The following is a 24,849-nucleotide window of genomic DNA, read 5'->3' on the forward strand; positions in this document are numbered from 1 at the left end:
TTAGATTAAAAATTGGGGTGATGTAGAAGGATACAAGATCCCAAGGGAGGATTTTGTTTTCAGCATCACAGTGACTTTTGTCCTACTTTTTTTAATCAAAAGATTAGCTGATGGGGAAAAAGAACAGTAAGGAAGAAAACTGGGAGGGGGAAAGTAGCAGAGAAAAAGAGGAAAGAACTCCTTGGAAGTTCCAAGAATGCCTCCTTGGAAGTTCCAAGAATGCCTTAGTTCCGAGAATGCCTTGGAACTAAAAAGAGAGGATATTATTTCTTTGGCAACAATGAGCAGCACATTCACTTGCCTTTATCAACGGAATAAGTTATTGTTGCTATGGAGGAGGACAGACGTTTATTGATAGACGACTCCATTTGCTTTGGCAGATTCATTGTAGAAACTGAAAGTTTGTCACATGCTGCAGAGAGATGCATTGAAGATATTTATATTCATTCTGCAATGCTAAATATTTTAAATTTGTTACCATGGATCTTTAGAATGGGTCAGGACAACAATAAAGCACATCTGTCTGGCCATATCATAAGCTTTACTTTAAAACTTTCTCCTTTACAAAATCAACATTTCAATTTAAATTTAGTTCATTTGAATTCTTATCTGCTTATATGAAATCTGCCTATGCAAAACCAATCAATTTATCAATTAAAATATTACTTCAAAACACTGATGCATTTAATAAATTAATTAATGATATACTCTATAACACTTATAGTGTCTAGTGAAAATATTTTAACACAACATGAAGGTTCTTATTCTGAATTCCACATTTTAAATCCAGTTATATACCTTTCTAGAACAAGTAGTAACCATTCCATGAAACTCCCTGTCTCTGATGAATCTAAAAGCTACTGAAGTTAATACACATTCTAAGCTTATTTATCTAATCCTCCAAAATCAGTTGAAGCCATCTCATATTTATACAGCCTCTGCTTCTTAGTCATACTGCTATGGCTCATGATTTTATTCTTTCTTATAAAACTCCTATGTCTCTCTATCATTGTTAAACAGTTCCAAAAGTGAGAATGTTGGAAACAATGTGAACCCCTTCCTGTATAACATATATTTTTAAATAAACCATTACATCACATCAGTGCCTTTTCTATATTCTATGACACTCAAATACTGAACATGCAGGAGTCTGTGCAGGAGAGCTCTATGGGCAGACATGACCTTGGAAGACTGAAATTCTGAATTCTGCTGAAATGTATATAAAATAGGCCTATCTGGTTAATGTTCCATATTCATGTAAGTATTAGCAAAAGTAAGATTAAAAGTGTCTGTCATTGGGTATAGCTCTACTTCCTCTTTCAATGTCTGAAGAAGTTCTCTGATAGGGCATAAGGAAAGACAATATGAACAAAAATATATTCTGCTCCTATGTATATGTTATTAAGCAGAGGCAACCTTCTACATAAAAACACATGCAAATTAATTTCAATAATTAAGCTAAATACATCATTGAAAGACAATTTGAGCTATAAATGAATTGTTTGCACCTGGTCATTTAAAATATTAAGTCTTAATGTATATACGAGGCAGCAAAATAAGATATTAAGTTGTTCTTATTTCTACTGTCTCTAAGTAACATTAGTGGTTTTATAATATGTGTGTGTGTGTGTGTGTGTGTGTGTGTTGCATTTGTGCTGATAAATAAATAAAGGGAGACTAGTATGGATCCATTTCAAGCTATTTAGCTCTCATCAGCTCATATTTGGGCATACCAGGGGTTGTAACACAAATACATATATATGTGTGTGTGTGTATATGTATATACGTAGGTAGGTAGGAAGGTAGGTAGGTAGGTAGATAGGTAAGTAGGCAGGCAAGCAGGCATAACTGTATAATTGAAATATTTTCAGTAAGTTGTTTTTCTACTCATTTTTCATATATAGACTGATATATTTGATACATGAACACACACATGGACCCCATAGGTGGACAAAGAAGATGAACAGGTCAAATGTGAATAGAAAAATATTTGCGTTATCAGTGATGCTGAAATGCTGAGCATGCTTCACCTCATTATGACAGAACTGAAAAAGAAATACAGTGAAATGCCTATGTGCAATTCACCAAGCCCCCCTGCTGCACAACTTCCATTTATTTTAATGGAATGTGTAAATGAAAAAAGGGCAACAATAGCACTTGGGAGAATTGGCCCTGAATTTCCAATAAGAACGTTGTCATAGATGTAACTAAGTAACAGAGAACACAGCCATTAAGGGAAAGACAAGATTAGTGGATATGTTATTGTGATAAACAACACAATGGCACTGGGAATCTCAAATACCATTGTAGGGTTCAACAGCAACAATTGAAACCACAGGGTCTGGAAGAAGAGTGTTGATAGCTAAACCTAGAAAGGGTGGGGCATTTTCTGATTCACCTATATCGTGGAAAGAAAGAAAGAAAAAGAGCAAAAAAGGGGATAATTAAGCATGAAAACCCAATAATATAAGAATGTATTGTGTATGTTTTCAGAAACATTACCAGACTGTCCTCAAGATGCCTAGCAATTTATCTCTAGTTTTATAATAAAATATTAATACAAAATCATTTAATTCTGACAAGGGTTAGACTATTCAGGGCTGTTTATAAGTAAATAAAACATTTTGTTTGATCAAAACTTACTGGAAAAAGCTGATGAATTAAAAATATCTGTTTTCTCAAAATCATAAAAAGCAGAATATGGTGGATGGTTTAATTTAAGCAAATGCTAAGAGAATAATTCATTTTTTGCTGTAAATACTGCACAGTCATGAAGAACTCTTCTGAGCTTTTATGAGCATCTGGAATAAAAAAAATATCTGCTGCAAAGTTATACAGAGCTGATGGCTAGTGATATTAAAATGATTTATTTCAATGGAATTTATTTCTTTTCTAATATTATCTGCACTAATGCTCTGGCATACCTAACTTTCAAGAAAGAATCAAAACATAAAATGTAATAAGCCATAGAAAATACTTCATGAATGATGCCCTTGACTCTTTCTCATACTCTACAGTATTCTACACAGAAGAGGAATTCTGCAGCTTTCTTTTCAACTCAAGTATTTCAGTTTAAAATCTGCAATGCAGCCAGTCAGTCTCACCCACCATCTCTGTCGTCTGAGCCTGCAGCCAGTCCTCCTCCCCACGACCACCTCTTCTGTTTCTGCTCTAGCTGCTGACTTCGTTCCATGGAGCGCCGCATCATAGCTTCTAATCGTTCCTATAAACAATTCATGCAATGTCATGGTGTTTTGTTTTTAAATCAGCCCTAAAAAGCATCTTTAAAGAACGATTGATTATGACAGCACATATTTAACATTTTTATTATCAGTACTGTTAAAAGAAATGAATTAGGATTTGCATCATATCCACTCACCTCTGAATATACATATCCTTTGTCTGCAATTACTCCTAAGGCTGCTACAGAGGCTGAAGTTAGTAATACAAGTTAGATCACCTCCAGCATCTGTCTCTGCTGGCAATTCTGCTACTGCGTGACTGTCTCGGCTTAATTAGTTTAAGAATAATGCATGAGAAGCGGTCACTCTGTCATCTCAGCATGGTTTTTTTTCCTTTCAATGGACAAACTCAATTCTTGTAATTCTTTCCAATCTCACATAATTTCCTTCTTTCTTTAATCAGTTTGTATATTAAGAACACACTCCAAAACACAACTGAAAAAAATATTATTCCTAGTTATTCTTATTATCTCTCTACTAAATAATTGCCTATTAAATTAGATAGGTTGGGGATAAAAAAATATATCCCTTTTTCTTCATCAATTTTCTTCATATTCTTTATATTGTCCCACTGAGCATAATGCACAGTCATCTTCCTATTCACCCAAATCCATTCCCCAAATTTGATTGCAATCTGCAATGTGATACACTGAAATGGATAGATGGTAGATGATAGATTAGATTAATAGATAGGTAGACCACCAGGGGTCCTCAAACCTTTTAAACAGGGGGCCAATCACGGGTCCCTCAGACTGTTGGGGACCTGGACTGGCTGGGTGGGTGTGGCTAGGTGGTCATGTGATTGGGTGGGTGTGGCCAATTTAGCAGTCCATTAAACATTGGACACAAATTAAACTTTTATATTTTTTGCTTCTGGGGTTGTTTTATTTGCTTTTGTTTGCAGATTGCTCTTTTGGTTGACTTTTCTTTTTACTAGATTGTTTTTTCAATTGTTTAGGAGTCTAGTGGTCCACTTCAGGAAACTCAGTTTTGCAGCAATTTTTCTCAGCGCCAAGGAGTTTACAATCAACAAGTGTCTCTTTCTGTCTCTCTGTGTGTCTCTTGTCTCTCTCTCTTCCTCTCTTTCCCTCCCTCCCTCTGTCTGTCTGTCTCTGTCTCTGTCACTTGTCTCTCTCTTTCCCTCCCTCACCCTCTTTCGCTCTGTCCCTCTTTCTCTCTCTCTCTCTCTCTCTCACTCTCCATCTCTCATTCTTTCTCTGTCTATCTTCTGGAGGTGGGGGAAGTAAAAAATGGGGTGCACAGATGTCCCGGGAGGCCTCTGTGTGCCCCATTTTTGGCCTGCAGTGCTATTGGAGATGGGGGAGGCCTCCAATAGCACTCTGAAGGCCAACAATGTTGGCTTTACCTTCTAGTTCTAGCCTGTGGGGCTCATGAAGGTAAGTCCTATGCTCAGCCGAAGGGTGGAGGCCAGCAGGTGGGTGGGGTGATGTGGGCGGGGCAGTCTTGTGGTCTTACGTAGGCTGGATTAATGGCTTTGGCAGGTCGTATCCGGCCTGCGGACCATAGTTTGAGGATCCCTGAGACAGACAGACATAGGTAGATGTGTGTATATATGTATGGAATAGAATAAGAATAGAATAAGAATTAGAAATGAGCTGGAAGGGAAAACTTGGAGGTCTTCTAGTCCAGCCCCCTGCTCAAGCAGGAGAATATACCATTTCAGACGAGTGACTGTCTAGTCTCTTCTTAAAAACCTCCATTGATGGAGCACCCATGATTTCTGAAGGCAAGCTGTTCCACTGGTTAATTGTTCTCACTGTTAGGAAGTTTCTTGTTAATTCCAGGTTGCTTCTCTGATTAGTTTCCAACCATTGTTTTTTGTCCTGCCCTCGGGTGCTGTGGAGAATAATTTGACCCCTCTTCTTTGTGGCAGCCCTTTAAATACTGGAATACTGCTATCATGTCACTCCAATTCTTCTTTTTTTTAGACTAGCCAGACCCAAAACTTGAAGCTGTCCACCATATGGTAGTCTCCAGGCCTTTGATCATCTTAGTTGCTCTTCTCTGAACTCTTTCCAAAGTTTCAATATCTTTTTTGTAGTATGGTGACCAAAATTGGTTGCAGCATTCCAGGTATGGTCTTACTAGGGTTTTGTAAAGCAGCACTAATACTTCATGTGATCTTGATTCTATGCCTCTGTTTATACAACCCAGGATTATATTGCTTTATTGACTGCTGCTGCACATTGCTGGCTCATATTCAAATGATCATTCACTAGGACTCCGAGGTCCCTCTCGCAGTTTTTACTTTTGAGCCAGGTATCTGTACTGATACCTTTGATTTTTCCTGCCTAAATGTAATGCTTTGCTTTTCTCCACATTAAAATTCATTTTGTTGGACAGGCCCCCATTGTTCAAGTTTGTCAAGATGTTTTTGGACCCTGAGTTAGTCTTCTGTGATGTTGGCTATTACTGCCAGTTTAGTAATATCTGCAAATTTGATGAGTTCCCCTTCAATCCCTCATCTAAATCATATATGAAGATATTGAAGAGTACTAGGCCTAAGACGGAGCCTTGTGGTATCCCACTGCTTACGGTACTTCTCTCCATGTAGATGTAGTACCATTAAGGACTACTCATTGAGTACAGTTTGTCAGCAGCTACAAATCCATGTGGTGGTGATGTTGTTTATTCCACATTTTTCTAGCTTACCAAGAAGTAGATTGTGATCTACTTTGTCAAATGCCTTACTGAAATCACAGCATTTCGCTGGTCTACTAATTTAGTGACTTTATTAATGAATGAAATAAGATTGGTTTGGTATGATCTGTTTTTAACAATCCCGTGTTGGCTACCAGTTATAACTTTATTTGCTTCTAGTTGTTCACAGATCTGATTTTTGTTATCTTTTCTAGGATCTTCCCAGGTATTGATGTTAAACTGATTGGTCTGTAGTTTCCTGGGTCTGCTTTTTTCCCCTTTCTTGAAGATGGGAAGCACATCAGACCTTTTTCAATCCTCAGGTATTTCCCCAGTGATCCAGGAATTTTGAAAGATTTGGTACAATGGTTCTGAGATAACATCTGCCAGCTTTGTCAGGTCCCAGTGATTTATATTCAGCAAGATCAGTTAGGTGTTCTTTTACCATTTTCTTGATTATTTTAATTTTAAGTTTTAGTTTATCTTTTACAGTAGGTTGTCTATACAGTTGTCTTTTTTTTGTACGTTGGGCTATAATTTCTTGTTGTATTAAGACTGATGCAAATAATGAGTTAGACAGCTTTGCTTTCTTGCTACCACTTGTTACTTTCTTGCCATCTTCTCTCTTTAGTGAACCTATTGTTTCCTTGATTTTTTTCTTGTTATATGTTGAAAGAAATTTCTTTAAAATTATCTTTGACTTTTGGAGCAAGCCTTAGTTCATTCTGAGCCTTTGCTTTCCTGACTTCCTCTTTACATGTTCTGGCAATCGGCCTTAGTTATGTGTCCCTCTTTCCATTTTCTGTGCTTGTCCTTCTTGTCATTCAGTTTGTCAGAGATATCTTTGTGCAGCCACGCTGGTTTCTTCTTGGATTTCTTTTTCTTTTTCAATGATATTGTGCTGGACTGGGTTTTTGTGATCACATTTTTCAAAGTTTCCCAGACTTCTTGAGTTGTTTTCCCCTTTAGGATTTTCATCCATGGAATATTTCCTAGGGTCTCTCTGAATTTGTTAAAATCAGCTCTTTTAAAGTTTAAGACACTGGTTGGATTATTTTCTATTTCTTGTGTTTGCATTATATTGAATTTTAGTATGATGTGGTCACTTTCACCCAAAGTTCTGGCAACTTCAACTCCCTCTATCACTTCATTTCTATTAGTAAGAATTAGGTCCAGTATAGCTTTACTTCTAGTTCCCTCCTCTACATTTTGGATGATAAAGTTGTCAGCTAGGTTGGTTAAGAATCTGTTTGATCTCCCACTCGCTGCAGAGTTGGTCTCCCAGGTGATATATGGATAGTTAAAGTCTCCTATTACTACTCTGGTATGCTTCCTACATACATTTGTTAACTGGTTGGCAAAGAATTCATCTATTTCTTCTGAATGATTGGGTGGCTAGTAATATTCATCTATGGCAATGTCATCCCCCCATTATTTTATATTGACCATATACATTCTGGATGGGGTTTTATTTTTGATCATGTGCATTTCTATATATACAGCTGTGTGAAAAAATCCTGCACACTTTACAGTTTATGACATTTTTGGATAAGCCATTGATTTTATGATATTTTATGCTAACTGCTATACAAATATTGTTATATTTAAATAAATATTGGTGGTTTTTAAGTGAAAAGCATAAGTTTTTTGCAATTTGGTGCTGTTTGGATGGGCACTGTGAATTTTCTTGCATGCTTACAATGACTATGAAAACAGATTAACTGATGCATACCCAGTGGCATACGTGTTGCAATTACTAAGGCCTATGCTAGTGTTTTGCTAACATTTTTATTGTTTGTGACCCTGAAAAGGACTGTTTAACTAATGAAACATGGTTACTAATATGAAATTGGCCAGCCCTTATTTCTTATCATCAGGTGGCATCGCTTCAGCATAGACTGTATAAGCCTTTGCACGTGATCTTTGGTGACAATGTGGTGCCAGGCTGAAATAATGAATTCAATCAGCTCCTGCTTGGTCTTCGGATGCTTCTTGCTTATTTTGTAACCAATCTTATTTTGTAACCAAGGAGTCAAACACAATGCTTCTTCATCATCCTGGAAGTAAAAGTCCTTCCCTACAAGTTGTTGAGCTGAAGGAAGCATGATCTTTTCCAGGATTTCAACATACTGCTTGGAATTCATGATTCCCTGCATGATTTGTATCTGACCAATACCAGAAGCAGCAATACAGCCCCAGATCTTCATGTGCAAAGGATGCTTCACAGATAGATTCAGGCAGTACGGCCTAAATTCTTCAGCTGGAAATCTTCTGACATACTTATTGCACTGATTCCCAGTCAAGTAGAAATTGCTCTCGTCACTGAAGATGACCTTGGCCCACTGTTCGTTGGTCCACTTGGCATAATTCTTGTACATCGATGACAGCAGTGAGCATCTGAGCAAAGGTTTACTTCGGACTCTGCAGTCTTTGAGCCCTCTAGCAAGCAGTCTGCGATGCATTGTGCTTGGGCATGCTTTTACATCACATATTTCACCCCAAATTCTTGTAATCTGAGGGGAGGTGAGCTTCCTGTCAGCCATCAAATGCGTAGCAGAGCCTGATCTTGCCATTTTGTCGACTTTCTTGGTCTTCCAGAGCAGAGCCTGTCATCAACTGAACCAGTTATTTGGTATTTTTCAACTGCTCTGCTCACTGTGGTGCGATATTATTTCACTCTCTTGGCTATTTCTGTACAGGAGTAATCCTCTTCATGAAGCATAATGATGTGATGACGCTGCTCAGTACTGGTGAAAGCAAAGGCCTTCATCCTTGCCTGCAGCCATAGCTAAATTATATTTCTTGGTGCTTTTCATGCCTATTTATAGTCAGAGAGCATGACAACATTGATTGGCTCATAGATTTAATCTCTGTTCAATTTGATTGGTCAGCCAAAGCTCGCTGTTGATTGGCTACTTTCGACCTTAACATTCTCGAAAATTCAAGTTGTGTTTGTTTTAGCATATAAACTCACTCAAAACCTTTAAAAGACTTTGGTTATATTAATAAAAATTATGCATCTCAATCTGACTACAGAAATGTTAATCAAAGTACTAATTTTGCGTAGTTTCTATGAGTGAAAAGTTGATTAAACATGTAAATACAGCTTAAAACTGAAAGCATGCAGAACTTTTTCACACAGCTGTACATAGTGATCTTTCACATATAATGCAACTCCACCTCCTCTTTCTGTAGATCTGTGTCTTTTGAACAATTTCATCCATCAGTACATTCCAGTCATAGGTTTCATCCCACAAGGTTTCTGTAATGACAACTATGTCATACCTACCCTCTTGCACTATTGCTTCTAGTTCACTCTGTTCCCCAAGCTTTGAACATTTGTATATAAGCATTTAAGACTTTTATGCCTGTCCGTGGGTGTGATTCCTGCATCTCCTAATTATTGTTTGAGTTTTTCTTTTTTCTCATCACTACCTAACTCATTGTTTGATTTGTTTTCTTGGGATTTATGATTGGTTTTTTATTCAAAAGATTGGTTGTCCTTCTCCCTCAATTTTAATTTAAAGTGCTTCAGATGATTTGGGCCAGTCTTTTTCCCAATACATTTTCCACTGTTTTTATGAGGTGCAGCCCATCCCTTACCAAGAGTTCTTCTTGTATATAATGCAGTCCATGGTTCAGGAAACCAGTTTTCTTGGTGACACCAACCCTTTAACCAGTGCTTATTTCTAGAATTCGTTTTTCCCTCAATGGGGGTTGACCTTTCATTGGGAGTACTGATGAGAACACTACTTATGCTCCCAGCTGCTTAACTTTATTGCCTAGTTCAGGTGTCAGCAACCCACAGCTCTGGAGTTGCATGCAGCTCTATGGTCCTTCTGCTGTGGCTTCCTATCAGGTGTTCCCACCACTGGCTGAGACCGACCATTGCCCTCCCCTACCAGTCACTCCTTGCCAGCCTGAGAAGGTAAGGGTGATGGCGGGGGATGGAGAAGCTGATTCTGTCACCTCATCTCTTGCTGGTGCTTCTTCCAGCCCTTGTTGGAGCTGGGTGTGCCTTGGTCGCTTGGGGAGTCATGCAGCCTGCTCTCCGCCCCAAGACACTGGCCCAACCCATCCGCAACAGATGCCAGCCTCACTAACACAAGGGCTGGTGGGGTGGGAATGGGATCCTGGAGGAGGGGATGACAGAAAGGGAGACAGGTCTGCAGCACCAGTCACGGCTTTAAAACTTGCACAGGGGACTTTCGCACCCAGAGGACGCTTTTCAATCAAAGCCACCAGTGGCACTGCTCCACTGGAGAAGTAAAGAAGCTCAGCACAGTGGAAAAAGGGGGCTTGCCTTGCTAAACCTTGCATGCCACCCCAGCGGTCAGGCTCAGAGAAAGTCAGAGCATCCTCACCAAAGACGCTTGCTCATCAGCTGGTCAACCCACCCGCCTTTGCTGCACTTTGGTCAAGTCTGGCCACTTGCTTGCGGGAGGTCTCCCCACTCATGTGTGTCCTCCCAGTCCTGCCACAGCCGGCCAGGGGATCACAAGAGGAGAAGGAGGGTTATCTTCAAGGAAGGCTTCACCACCACAGTTCGACCTCATTCCTCAGCCAGCCCAGATTTCCAAAAAGTTGCCAAGAAGAAAGAAAAGGAGTAGCGAAGAGCCCCAAGGTTGGCCCAGTCTCAGTTTCCAAGAGAGAGAGAAGAGACAGAGAGAGGGGAAACAGAGAGAGAGAGAGAGAGAGAGAGAGAGAGAGAGAGAGAGAGAGAGATACAGAGATACACACACATATACAAATAGAAAGAGATAGAGAGATGGGGGAGAGGAGGGAGAGAGAGACATAGAGAGAGATACAGAGAGGAGGCAGGTAGAAGGGGGAGAGAGACATGGAGACATAGAGAGAGGGGAGGGAGATAGTCATAGAGAGAGACCTAGAGAGAGCGGGGGAGATAGAGAGGGAGAGAGAGTGATATACAGAGAGAGGGGGGAGAAAGAGAGGGGGAGATCGAGAGATGAGCAAAAAAAGCCCAATTTTTCATGAAAACGGCCGCGTTTTTTGTCAAAAAAAAAGGTCATGCATAGCCTTTAGGAAGCTTATAGAGTGCTCCTGGGGGCTGGGGAGGGAGGGCCAAAACCGATCCTCAACGTTGCCCGTTTCTTCGTGCTTCTTCAAAAGAGCTTGAACAGCACATCTTGAAACCCCAGTCTGCTTTGAAATCTTTGTCTGGGAGAGACCTTGTTGATGCAATATAACTACCTTGTGTCTTGTTGCTGTGCTCAAACTTGCCATGACATGAAACTGTCTTTCACAACCTCACCTTGGTAGCAGAGGTTGGCTGTTCCTCACCCAGTTTTAAGCCCCCTACACAGCTGTTTCTGTTTCAGTTCATGACTGGGTTTCAACCTACGTGTGACATTGATGATCATTAGCGCCTGTTTGGTATAATTATAATACAATAGTAGAGTTGGAAGGGACCTTGGAGGTCTTCTAGTCCAACCCCCTGCCTAGGCAGGAAACCCTATACCGTTTCAGACAAATAGCTATCCAACATCTTCTTAAAGACTTCCAGTGTTGGGGCATTCACAACTTCTGGAGGCAAGCTGTTCCACTGATTAATTGTTCTAACTGCCAGGAAATTTCTCCTCAGTTCTAAGTTGCTTCTCTCCTTGATTAGTTTCCACCCATTGCTTCTTGTTCTACCCTCAGGTGCCTTGGAGAATAGTTTGAATCCCTCTTCTTTGTGGCAACCCCTGAGATATTGGAACACTGCTATCATGTCTCCCCTAGTCCTTCTTTCTCTTAAGCTAAACATACCTATCTATCTATCTATCTATCTATCTATCTATCTATCTATCTATCTATCTATCATCTATCTATCATCTATATGTCATTTTTATAAAACAGTAGTACAAGAGAAGACTATCAAGATGGTGCACAGTAAGTAAAGAAAATAATAATCTGAAACAAAAACATAGTCATACAGAGCTTCATAAGTTAAAATTATAAAGCAATCTTGCAACAGTACATGGTGCATGCAATTCCTTCTATAAGTTACATTCCAGAGAAGTAAGAAGCACCTTAGCCCAGATATTACGTGTGAGAGAAAGAGGGTGATGACAGCTTCTCCCTAACAGTTCACAGAGTATATTGTAAATGCACACAGTAGCTACTCAGTCTGACAAAATTTTGTCTACAGATGTAAAACAATAAAGAACTCAGACTGGAAAAATTGTCATGAGTCACTTTTGGTTTTGAGCCTGACCATTTTAATTGTAAATCCATGATGTGAATAAGACATGAGTCTCATCAATAAGAGATGAACCTTATCAATGACAGGGCTTTGAATATCCTCATCAAATTGCTGTCCTAAAAACATCCATGCATAATCTATCACAACCTGACCATTCACAGGGAGACATTTGATAACTATGCAAGATACTGAATTTTGTCTGCTATGTTTCATATTTTTGTGTCAGAAAATCCTGCCTGGCATTTGTGCCAGGTTTAGAAACCCAACAAAGCAAAATAAAATCCTAGATTTGTTTCTAATTACACAAATGATATGATTACAGCCAAATTTGCTAATTTAGCTAATTATTACTATGACTACTCTATCCAGTATGGCTGCAGCATCTTTCTTATTTCCTTAATCATTGCTAACCATAATATATTCATTCAGGTATAAGAGTTCCCCCCCCTCATCATTTTTCAGAACATCTACCTACCTCTTCTTATGTAATACCTGTTCCATACTCATATTTGTGAGTATGGAAAAGACACACACACACACACACACACACACACACAGTGTGTGTTCCATACTCACAAATATGTGTGTCTATCAGTGGTGGGTTTCTACCGGATCGCACCGGATCACGCGATCTGGTTGGCCAATGAACCCGGAAGTAAGTTTCCTGCCCCGCCCCTGTCATGGGACGGTGCTTGCCTGCTCTCCACCAGCTCGGGCACGACCGGAGAAGTTTCTCTTCTCAGAAATGTCTTCAGCGGAGCGGTGGCAGCCTGCGTCCCTTTCAGGAGCTCCACTGAGGAAACTTCTCCAGTCGCGCCCAAGCTGGTTTATGCTGCAGAGACGAAATGCCAGCCTTCGGGTTGCAAAGCCCACCTGCCTCCCCTTTGCGCCTCTTGCAGCTGCCAGCTGCTCAGGAAAGGTGGGAGGCTTCAGCTGGCCAACTTGTGTAAGACAAGACAGGCAAGCTGGTGGGCGCATGACTCTGCCCAGGACAATGTAGAAGGTGCAGAATCAGCTCTGTCTGAAGGCAAGAAGGCTTGGAGCCACCACCACCCCTGCTTGCCCACCAGCCGAAGCCTCCCGGGAGGTTTTGGCTGACGGGTGCGCGGGGGGAGGTCCAAGCTTTTTGCCTCCAGGCAGAGCTGATTCCGCGCCTTCTACGTTTTCTCCGGCAGAGTCACGCGCCCACCCACCTGCCTGTCTTATCTTACACAAGTTGGCCAAAGCGGCTTCTCTCTCCTCCTCGTCCTGCCAGCCGAAGGAAAAGCCCCGGGGAGACGGGCTCCGCGTGCTGCTCTGCCGGGCTGCCGCAGCCGATCCTTCTTCTTTAGGGGTCAGCGGAGGATCGGCAGCCCGGCAGAGCAGCGCGCAGAGCCCGTCTCCCCGGGGCTTTTCCTTCGGCTGGCAGGACGAGGAGGAGAGAGAAGCCGCTTCGGCCAACTTGTGTAAGATAAGACAGGCAGGCGGGTGGGCGCGTGACTCTGCCAGAGAAAATGTAGAAGGCGCGGTCACGCGCCCACCCGCATGCCTGTCTTATCTTACACAAGTTTGCCAAAGCGGCTTCTCTCTCCTCCTCCTGCCAGCCGAAGGAAAAGCCCCGAGGAGACGGGCTCCGCACGCTGCTCTGCCGGGCTGCCGATCCTCCGCTGACCCCTAAAGAAGAAGGATCGGCTGCGGCAGCCCGGCAGAGCAGCACGTGGAGCCCGTCTCCCCGGGGCTTTTCCTTCGGCTGGCAGGAGGAGGAGAGAGAAGCCACTTCGGCCACTCTCTTCCAGACGCCCAGCTGGGACCGAAAAGGCACCCTTTTGGCCAAGAAGGGATCAGCTGTGGATGTGGAACCGCAGGATCTTTTCAAGTGCGTACGCTGAGCAGAAGGAACATCCGTTCCTCAATCCCGGACAGCGCTACTCCCACCTCCCCATTGTCCGAGTTGCAGCAAGTGAAGTGCCACGGGCGGCAGGGAAAACGAGGCTTCTTTGCCAGCCTCCCAGCTGGCAAAACAAAAATTTTCGCCAACTGGAAGGTATGTTTGTGTGAGAGGGGGGGTGAGAAAGAAAGAGTAAGAGAGAAAGGAAGGAAGGGAGAGAGAGAGACAAAGATAGAAAGAGAAAGAAAGAACGTTGGAGAGAGAGACACAAGAAGGATGGAGGGAAGGAAGGGAGGGAGGAAATAAGTGGGGGAGAGAGACAAGAAAGAAAGAAGGAAGGAAGGAAGGAAGAAAGAGGAAGAGAAAGGAAGGAAAGAAAGAAAGAGGGAGAGAGAGGCACAAGAGGGATTGAAGAAAGAAAGTGGGGGAGAGAGACACAAGAAAGAAAGAAGAAGAAAGGAAGAAAGGAAGAGAAAGGAAGGAAAGAAAGAAAAAGGGAGAGAGAGACACAAGAAAGGAAGGAAGGAAAGGAAGGAAGGAAAGAAAGAGGGAGAGAGAGACACAAGAAAGAAAGGAAGAAGGAAGAAAGAAAGAAAAAGAAAGAAAGAAAGAAAAAGGAAGAGAACTTATGATCACAATTGAGCCCAAAATTTTGGTTGCTAAGCAAGAGCATTGTTAAATCAGTTTCACCACATTTACAAGTTGGTCACTCCCACCCGGTCACATGACCGCTAAGCCACGCCCACAAAATAGGCCACACCTACGGAATAGGTTCTAAAAAAAATTGAAACCCACCACTGGTGTCTATGTATCAGTGATGGATTCTAAAACATTTTACTATCGGTTGTTTGGGCGTGGCTAGGTGGGGGGCATGTGACTGAGTGGATGTGGCCAACCTGATGTCACTTGTGCACACTCAGTCACATGACACTCACCACCACTACCAAGCCATGGCCACTGAGATAGTGGCGAAAATTTTCGGGACTCCAACAGAGGGAAGGGGTGGGGAAGACAGGGGGAAAACTCCCAAAAATAGACCGCTGGAGGATTTAGGATATGGAAAAGCCAAGAGTTTCGGAATCAAAGCATTCAACTTTGCAGCCCCGAGGCCACACCTGTGTTTATAAATCTGACAGGTAAGTAGAGGGGGGGAGAGAACAATGGGAAGGAAAGGGTGGGAAATAGGAAAAAAAGCTGGCGGAGGCGCTGGACTATGTAAGCAGGGCGCGAAGGAGGGAGGAATGTTCACCCAATCCTGGCTCAGGACAAGGGAGGGAGAAACCAGCCGCAACCCCCCCAAAACACCCCCATGCACAGCAGGGGCCGTGGGAAATCACAGAGCCTGGATTTCATGCGTGCGCTTGTGCCCTGCAGTCGCGTGTGGCACCCTCACCCAACCCGAGGTTCCTCCTTTTGCGTTCCGTTTTCATGCCTTCGGGTGTAGCAGAGGAGCTGCTTGGTTTCAAATTTCTGTAATGGGTAAGTTGAGTGGTGGCAACAGGAGGCACCCAGCCAAGCAGGGCCCGGGCAGGCTGTGGAGTGCAGAGCCAGGATGCTGTGCAGGGCCCACTTCCCTCCACCTGAAGGAACGAAAACAGAATGGAAAAGGAGGAACCTGGGGTGGGGGCGCCACACACAACTGCAGGGCACAAGCGCGTATGTGCAATCCGGGCTCTAAAATTTCCTGAATGGGGGGTGTTTTTTTGGGTTGCAGCCAATTCCTCCTCCCCCCCTTCCTGAGCCAGGATTGGGTGAACTTTGCTCCCTCCCTCCCTGCTTGCACAGTCCAGGGCCTCCGGCAGCATTTTTCCTATCTCCCACCCTTTCCTTCCCATTGTTTTCTCCACCCCCCACATACCTGCCGGATTTAAACACAGGCATGGCCTCCGGGCTGCAAAGTTGAATGCTTTGATTCCTTCTAGGAACTTATGGCTTTTCCTGACTCTGCGCTCCGCAGCCCGCCTGGGCCCTGCTTAGCTGGGCACCTCCGTCACCACCACTCAACTTACCCATTGTAGGAATTGGAGGAAGCTGAGCGGCTCCTTGGTGGTACCCAGATCCAAACTAAACCCGGACATTTCCAGCGGGGAAATGAAGTGCAGTGAAGTGCAAGGGAGGCATCTGTTTCGGTTTCTCATTCCGGAACTTGGGTTGCCGCCATCTCCTCCCAATGGCCACCCTCTCCTCCTGCCGCCACTGCCCACTCCTGCCACCGCTGCCCTCTCTAGCATGCTGGCCCCATCTCTGCTGTGGCTGCAATGGCAGCGGCTTTGGGAAGACGCTGGCCACTGGGAAGGGGAGGCTAGGCTAGCGCAAGTGCTTACCTGTGTGTAGGCAGGAGGAGGCAGTTCTGTGGATGCACATGGTGAAGGCGAGGCAGGGCAAGGGTTGGAGCAGGCCTGTTCATAAGCATGGCTAGCCAGCCATCACTACCGGTTTGGCGACCCAGGCCCAATTACCATTACCGGTACGCTCGAACCAGTTCAAACCGGGAGCAACCCACCTCAGAGGTGTGTGTGTGTGTGTCTCTCTCTCTCTCTCTCTCTCTCTGTGTCTGTCTGTCTGTCTGTCTGTCTGTCTATCATCTATCTATCTATCTATCTATCTATCTATCTATCTATCTATCTATCTATCATCTATCTATCTATCATCTATCTATCTATCTATCATCTATTGTATCATCTATTTATCTATCAGTGGTGGGTTTCAATTTATTTTACTACCAGTTCGCTTGTATGCCCAGAAACATCCGGACGGGTGGGCAGAGCTTCCCACCACCGCAACTACCGGTTCACCCGATCTGGGGCGAACCGGCATAAACCCACCTCTGATTATACATACATACATACATACATACATACATACATACATACATACATACATACATATATATACAGCTTTCTTATTTTCAAGAATATTGAACATTTTATGGTATCAGACATATAGAAAACAAAAACCTAATTAATATTATCACCTATTATAGTGCCACAAAACTGCTTGGCTATTCTTTCATTTGGCAAGTACATATAAAGAAAGAAAGCTGTTCTCTATTGAAAGCAGATGGCACACAAGCTGCAGATATTTTATATATGGCTGCCCATCTCATATGCATGGCTCTGGATGCATAATAGTTAAAATCATATACAAAACAGCATACAAAACAAGCAACATTAAAAACAACATTAAAACAATAAAATAGCAACTGAAAACCCTCACAGCATCCCACATTCAGTATAACCACAGCCAAGAATCAAGCTCAACCCTACTATCTCAAAAGGGTGCCAAATTCTCTTCTATAAGATCTGCTGCTTAATATGAATACATCTTTAAAAACACAGAGAGTCTCCAAAGAAATTAAAACACTAGTACTACTGTCTTGAGATAATACTCTCCTGTTGATTGCATATTTTCAGTTGTTCAGATCCCTGTTTTTATGTTTTGCTTTTATCATTTGTTCATTAGTTTATTGATAAGGATGTTATTCTAAATTGTATGCTAAGCAGACAGCTATATCTAACCAAACAAAGAAAAAATATTCTAAGCACTCGGGGATCATGAATTTAATTTTTTTTTAAAATCATATTTAAATATTTTCTCCATACCAACATTCTAGCAAATATGATAATAATAATAATGCTGCGTACAACTGCCTACCTCTTCTTCTCTAAGTTTTTGTCTTCTCTTTTCTTCCACAGCTGCCCTCTTTTGCTCCTCCCTTATCCTCTGCTTCTCCAACTTCTTCCATCTTTCTTCTATTTGTTTCTCATACTGAAGCTTTGCTCTTCTTTCTTTTTCTAAGGTTTGCTGCTCCCTGACAGCTTATAATCAAATAAATTTAAAAATCTCAAATAAAACTTGACCCCAATATTTCAACTTTTATCTAAACTGTAGATTAGCAGTCCTTAGGTAGTCAGAACAATATCAAAAATGTCCACGGTGGAGTTATTAAAAGTCTTGATGGACCCCACGTTTGCATAGGTACAGCTGTGTGAAAAAGTCCTGCACGCTTTAAGTTTTAAGCCGTATTTACATGTTTAATCAACTTTTCACTCATAGAAACTATGCAAAATTAGTACTTTGATTAACATTTCTGTAGTCAGATTGAGAAGCATAATTTTTATTAATATAACCAAAGTCTTTTAAAGGTTTTGAGTGAGTTTATATGCTAAAACAAACACAACTTGAATTTTCGAGAATGTTAAGGTCGAAAGTAGCCAATCAACAGCGAGCTTTGGCTGACCAATCAAATTGAACAGAGATTAAATCTATGAGCCAATCAATGTTGTCATGGTCTGACTATAAATAGGCATGAAAAGCATCAAGAAATTTAATTTAGCTATGGCTGCAGGCAAGGAAGAAGGCCTTTGCTTTCACCAGTACTGAGCAGCGGCATCACATCATTATGCTTCATGAAGAGGGTTACTCCTGTACAGAAATAGCCAAGAGAGTAAAATAATATTGCACCACAGTGAGCAGAGTGGTTGAAAAATACCAAATAACTGGTTCAGTTGATGATAGGTTCTGCTCTGGAAGACCAAGAAAGTCGACAAAATGGCAAGATCGGGCTCTGCAATGCATCTCGATGGCTGACAAGAAGCTCACCTCACCTTGTCAACTTGTAAAGCATTTCCATAACTATTATCAAGTTGATATGAAAAAGGGAGGGAGAATTCCATGCATACCTTTGACCAGGGTCGGATCGCAGATTACTACAGCAGGCATGTGAGGCGCGAAAGATTATAACCTGCTGCAGCACTTCGTTGGCGGATGTGATTTATGACACAAATTGAGGGGAGGGGAAACACAGGGGTAAAGGTCAGACACCATTAACTGGAAATCAGATTTGGCTCCACAGAAGAACATGCCAAAATGTTGCTCCTAATAAATGACTTGATTTCTTTTGAACTTTGTCTCAAGGCTCGTAAATTAATTAGAGCATCTTTTGGAAACTTTACAGAGAGCAAAATCTGAATTTTAAAATCTATCAAGATTTCCGGGTTTCCTGAATCCAGGGCTCTCCAATCATTTCCTGATATTTGGGATGCTTGGAGGGAAAATCAGGCAACCGTGGCAGAAGAGAGCCTGATTGCAGCTGGAGGAATGCGGCCAGCACCAGACATCAAAGCTCCAGATATCCAAGCTGTGATGCCTTTCCCAGCAGCAGAAGCAAGAAAGGATGAGTACTGGTGAAAATTAGCCCCTAAGGTAGCTGAAGTTGAGTTCCCTTACCCCAATTCCCAGATAAAGGGAAGGGTATCGAGCAAGCTGGCAAGGGTGGACTGGAGGAGGGACTGGAAGGAAGCCAGGCTCCCAAAGCCCCAGATGGAATCCCGGGGGAGTGCAACAGAGCAACTGAGGGAGGATTTTGACCAGACCACCCTTCATGATAAGGGGCCATCATGCTGCCCAAAAGAGAGGGGAGGGACATCTGATCCTGTTGAAGGGAGGAGACACAGACTGGAGCGCAGCCCCCCTTCTCCACCCAATAGAAGGAGAAGGAGCCCGAAACTGCAACCAGTGCCTCTCCCATGCAGCAGGCAGACTGCCCAGGGCAGGCAACTCCTTCCCTCTCTCCAAACTAGAGGTGAGGAAGCCAGACAGCCATACAGAGGCCGACATGAGGTTAAAAGAGCCGGGCTGAATGACCCGCCCCAATTCAGGGGAAAGTTTGACGGGGACTCAGACCAGCTAGCTCTATTCCTTGATTCAGCTGAGGTCCACCTAGAATGCTATGGGCACCTCTACCCATCCCCCAGAGCCATGGTGAATACCATTGCAGAGGGGCTAGAGGGAGAAGCAAGGGAATGGTTAACCCTCCACAAGAGGAGAGCATCCCAACTGCAAGACATGGATGACTTCCTGCAACTGCTAGAGGTCAGATTTGAGGAGGCGGAGGAGGACCCATATGTAGAAGAGTAACTCAGCAACCTAAAGCAGAGGGGCTGCCCCATCAAAGAGCACATCTGTGAATTTAGGAGGGTCATAGGAAGGCTACCCCCTTTACCAGAATGGCTGCTGGTGCATTTTTTCAGAACAAGCCTGGACAAGCAAATTGCCCAGGTAACCGCATACCATGACATCCCAAATCGACTCTCTGAGTGGTTCCGAGTAGCAACAAAAGTCGACAGCGGGCTGCGCACCAACAACATGAGAAAGCAACCGGACATGAAAGAGAGAAGTCAACCTGACCTGAAACAGCCCAACCAATGGGGAACCACAGCACCACAGCGGGCCCTGAGACCAGCCCTCCCTCGACGTCTGCTGAGATGCTACAGATGCGGGGGGATGGGCCACATGGAATCTGCGTACTCAGCCACGAAATCAAAGCCAGACCCACCACCCAGGGCATGACCAGAACGAGGCCCCAAACGGGCCACCAACACATCCCAGAAAGCCCTCCAGGCTGCAGAGGCCTCTTCTCCCTCAGGCGAAAGGGGTGGAACCCCAGGCAACGACAACTAATCGCCCGAATCCTATGACAGCGAGGACAAAGGAGAAAATGGCCCAATGGTGAGTGAACCAATTCACCCTTTCCTTTTTCCAATACGCCTCACAGCCCCAAAAACAGGAAACCAGGGGATTTTCCAGCCTAATAGACTCAGGCTGCATGAGGTGCTTGATCAACCTAACCACAGTCTTTCTGGAACCATGGGCCCATTGAAGAATGACAGGTTTCAGGTTAGCAGGAACATAAAGTTTAGCCCCCACCCAAGCCAGTCCATCCTTCATGGTGCATTCATCAGAATGTTTCTTGAATCAGTCATCGGATTCAAGAACCTTCTTGAGTTTGTTCATTAGGTCTGTATTCACATCCAAGTCAGCTGGGTTCTGGCTTCTAGTAACCATTGGAGCAGCCAGATTCTTAGCTGGGATGACTGGATGAACCACACTCAGTTTGGAGCTGTTGTACTGGGGAAGCCTGGACAAGGCATCAGCCATAAAGTCCCCCCCCCCCCCCCGGATGTATTTCAGGATAAAGTTGAAATGGTTGAAGTGTTGTGCCCAACGCACTTGTTTAGGTAACAGTTTATGCAGGGTTTTCAAGGCTTCTAAATTTTTATGATCAGTCCATACTTCAAAAGGGTGTTTCGCCCCCTCTAGGAAGTGTCACCAGGTCATCAAAGCCCATCTGACAGCAAAAGCTTCCTTTTCCCATATGGCCCATATCCTCTCTGTCTCTGTTAGCTTCCGTGATGTGTAAGCGCACGGTTGCAATTTACCCTCAGCATTTGTTTGAAGTAATACTGCTCCCACTGCCATGTCACTGGCATCAGCCTGTACCATGAATGGTACATCTATATCAGGGTGTTTCAAAACCGGTTCTGCTGCAAAGAGTCGCTTTAATTTCTCGAAAGCAGCTTGACACTCCATAGTCCAGTTCAGAGGCTTTCCCGGCTTCAGTTTTGTTTCTCCTTTAGATTTTAGAAGATTCGTAATGGGCAGAGCGATGCTAACGAAGGAGGAAATAAATTGACGGTAAAAATTTGCAAAGCCCTGCTTGCCAGAGGGCTCAAAAGCTACAGGGTTTGAAGTAAACCTTTGCTCACAGATGCTCACCGCTCTCATCGACGTGCATGGGCCAAGAATTATGCCAAGTGGACCAACGAACAGTGGGCCAAGGTCATCTTCAGTGACGAGAGCAATTTCTACTTGATTGGGAATCAGTGCAATAAGTATGTCAGAAGATTTCCAGCTGAAGAATTTAAGCCGTACTGCCTGAATCTATCTGTGAAGCATCCATTGCATGTGATGATCTGGGGCTGTATCACTGCTTCTGGTATTGGTCAGATACAAATCATGCAGGGAATCATGAATTCCAAGAAGTATGCTGAAGTCCTGGAAAAGATTATGCTTCCTTCAGCTGAACAACTTGTAGGGAAGGACTTTTACTTCCAGGATGACAACGCTCCTTGTCATCGAGCTAAGTCCGTCCAGCTGTGGATGAAGAAGCATAGTGTTCGACTCCTGGATTGGCCGGCTCAGAGCCTGGATTTGAATCCAATTGAGAACTTGTGGGCCAAGATTGGTTACAAAATAAGCAAGAAGCATCCGAAGACCAAGCAGGAGCTGATTAAATTCATTATTGGAGCCTGGCACCACATTGTCACCAAAGATCACGTGCAAAGTCTTACACAGTCTATGGTGAAGCGATGCCACCTGATGATAAGCAATAAGGGCTGGCCAATTTCAGATTAGTAATCATGTTTGGTTACCTAAACGGTCCTTTTCAGGGCCACAAACAATAAAAATGTTAACAAAACACTAGCATCAGCCTTAGTAATTGCAATACGTATGCCACTGGGTATGCATCAGTTAATCTGTTTTCATAGTCATTGTAAGCATGCATTGTAAGCGTGCAAGAAAATTCACAATCCCCATCCAAACAGCACCAAATTGCAAATAGCTTATGCTTTTCACTTAAAAACCACCAGTATTTATTTAAATACTTAATATATTTAACATTTGCATACCAGTTAGCATAAAATACCATAAAAGCAATGGCCTATCCAAAAAATGTCATAAACCGTAAACAGTAAACTGTAAAGCATGCAGGACCTTTCACACAGCTGCATATACAGTATAGAAAACAAATGTCCCAAGGGGAAGTATGTTGATTTTAATGAAAAAAGGTAATTCAGTGGTTACAGAGTACCAAATATCTGTTGGATAGAAAAAATGGGTTAACTTTCTTGAACAGAAACCCTATCGGATAGGGCCTATCCATTGCAGTATTTCATTTCAGGTCATTTACAGTTAAATATTAACTAGTATTAGTTGTCAAATAAGAAAATAACTTACAAAATAAAACTTCACTTCATTGGCATTTTATTTTCTTGAAAACATTCAATCTAATATATACCTGTGCCAGATGATTAATTGTTTATGCAGAAAAAAATAATATTTTTTTTCCTAGGAAATTAGATACAACCCAGGAAATCTGGATATAATATAAGAGCATCAGTAAACCTTTCATATGCATAACTTAGTAAGTGGAGAGAAGTTTACTCTGAGCTCATAATAATTGACAGAGTGAAATTAGATCTACACATCCCTTATTCTTCTAAATGGATGTTGCTTGCTTGATTTTCAAATGTTGGTGATCATATTCAAGGGGCTCTTGTTGCTTTAATAATATCAAAGCATTGGTAGACTGAAAAATCAAAATGTATAGTAGCTACGCTGAAGACTGGGGATATTGGCTAGGAGAGTTGTAAATATCTCTGATCCCAGATGAGGACAGCAAGAACATGCATCCTAATGAATTCAATATGAGTCCTCCATTTATTCATCTATACATTAACTATACATACTTCTTAAGTATAGTTAGTAGTCAAAAAAACTCAAGGCTACATATTCAAAAGTAGATTGTTTTTGTTTATTGGATAAGAAAATAAAACTTACCAAAATATTTTTCTCTTTCTTCTCTTCTTTCTCTGGCTAGTCTTTGCCTTTCATCTGTCTTCAGAAATCCATCCACAGCTAACAGCGCAAAAAATGGGGGGAAAAGGAAAAATCAGCTATAGCAAAGTAAATTAATTTTTTTGTCTTGACAATTTTATTATAATTTTACTTCAATTTACATATTGTAAGATTTATTAATCAATATTAATAAATGAGGGGTCCTTACCTGCACGGATGTTACCTAATTAGGGCAATGAAAGATCTGCAAGAAAATAACCATTGCCTTACCTGAAGGTCCTTCTCTGTGCGCTGTGGGAGTCCAAGCATGGGTTAAATTAGTCTGGTTGCCCAAGGACTGAGGTAATCATTTTCTTTAACCACGCCTCCTGGTCCTCCTTAATGCCAGATTTTTGACAAGCTCTGGAACCGAAGGAGGATGGTGATGCGTTGAAAAACCAGACTCGATCTGATGCCCCCGAAACCCTGGACCTGAAGATCCTGGGCGGGGTTGGACTCTCCCGCAGCTCACAGAAAAGGACCTTTCAGGTAAGCCAATGGTCATTCTCCTGTGCGCTGCTTGGAGAGTCCAAGCATGGGACATACCCAAGTTAACTCACTAGGATGGGAAGAAGGTCTGTCCAGGGAGTTGGTCATGGAAATAACCCCGCTGCAGGACTCTTCTGTCAAATGATAACTCGGCTGAGGCAAACATGTCCAATTTATAGTTTCTGACAAACGGTGATGGAGACGACCACGTTGCCGCTCTGCAGATTTTGTCTATTGTTGCCTGGGTTGCCCAGGCAGCGGTGGTGGCTGTGCTCCTCATAGAGTGAGCAGTGATATGGCAAGGAACTGGTTTAGACTGGTACTCATATGCCACCACAATGCATGCCCTCAGCCATCTGCCGATAGTTGAGGATGTTACCTTTCGTCCCATGGACCCTGGCTAGAATGATACGAAAAGGGCCTCAGACCTGTGGAATTCTGCTGTTCGTTTAATGTATCTACGCAGGGCCCGTCTGACATCCAGAGTATGCCAGACCCGTTCCCTTGAGTGTCTGGGGCACAGGCAAAAGTTTGGTAAAATTACCTCCTGCACCCTTTGAAACCAGGTGTTAATGTTTGGAATGAAGGCAGGTCCGGGCAAAGCACAACTCTGTCCAGATGTATAATCCATAAGTCTTCCTGGACTGACAGAGCGGCCAGTTTCAATATTCTCCTTGCTGATGTTATAGCCATGAGAAAAACCTTAAGCGTGAGGTGTCGGGAGAGAAGCTGCGGGGAGAGGCTCGAAGGGAGCTGAAGTTAGAGTTTGTAGAACAACCGATAACTGCTAGGTCGGGTACCCCACCGGAGGCTGCAGGTTGGAGGCACCCTTGAGGAAACATCGGACTTTCGGTAGTCTGCTGAGGGACTGAGCTGAATCTCTAGACCAAACAGTGGATAGTGCAGCGACCTGATAATGGAGGGTG

General features: G+C 42.9%; 1 protein-coding gene across 10 annotated transcripts in view; it reads right to left on the reverse strand.

Moving 5' to 3' along the window:
- The window catches only part of MAP7D2 (MAP7 domain containing 2), a 108,029-nt gene that overhangs the window by 80,170 nt on the left and 3,010 nt on the right, over positions 1-24,849 (reverse strand). For 3 of the 10 annotated variants that reach the window (XM_081947960.1, XM_081947957.1, XM_081947961.1), the window contains exons 2-6: positions 23,378-23,455; positions 17,630-17,793; positions 3,109-3,223; positions 2,303-2,398; positions 302-412 (exon numbers count right to left, since the gene is read on the reverse strand). In XM_081947960.1, coding sequence (XP_081804086.1) covers positions 302-412; positions 2,303-2,398; positions 3,109-3,223; positions 17,630-17,793; positions 23,378-23,455 — 564 coding nt within the window. The remainder of the gene's footprint in view (positions 1-301; positions 413-2,302; positions 2,399-3,108; positions 3,224-17,629; positions 17,794-23,377; positions 23,456-24,849) is intronic. The other 7 variants (XM_081947965.1, XM_081947964.1, XM_081947959.1 and 4 more) reach the window with 4 other exon arrangements.

The sequence above is a fragment of the Natrix helvetica genome (genome assembly GCF_964273705.1).
Source record: "Natrix helvetica genome assembly, chromosome: 3".
Taxonomy (NCBI): domain Eukaryota; kingdom Metazoa; phylum Chordata; class Lepidosauria; order Squamata; family Natricidae; genus Natrix; species Natrix helvetica.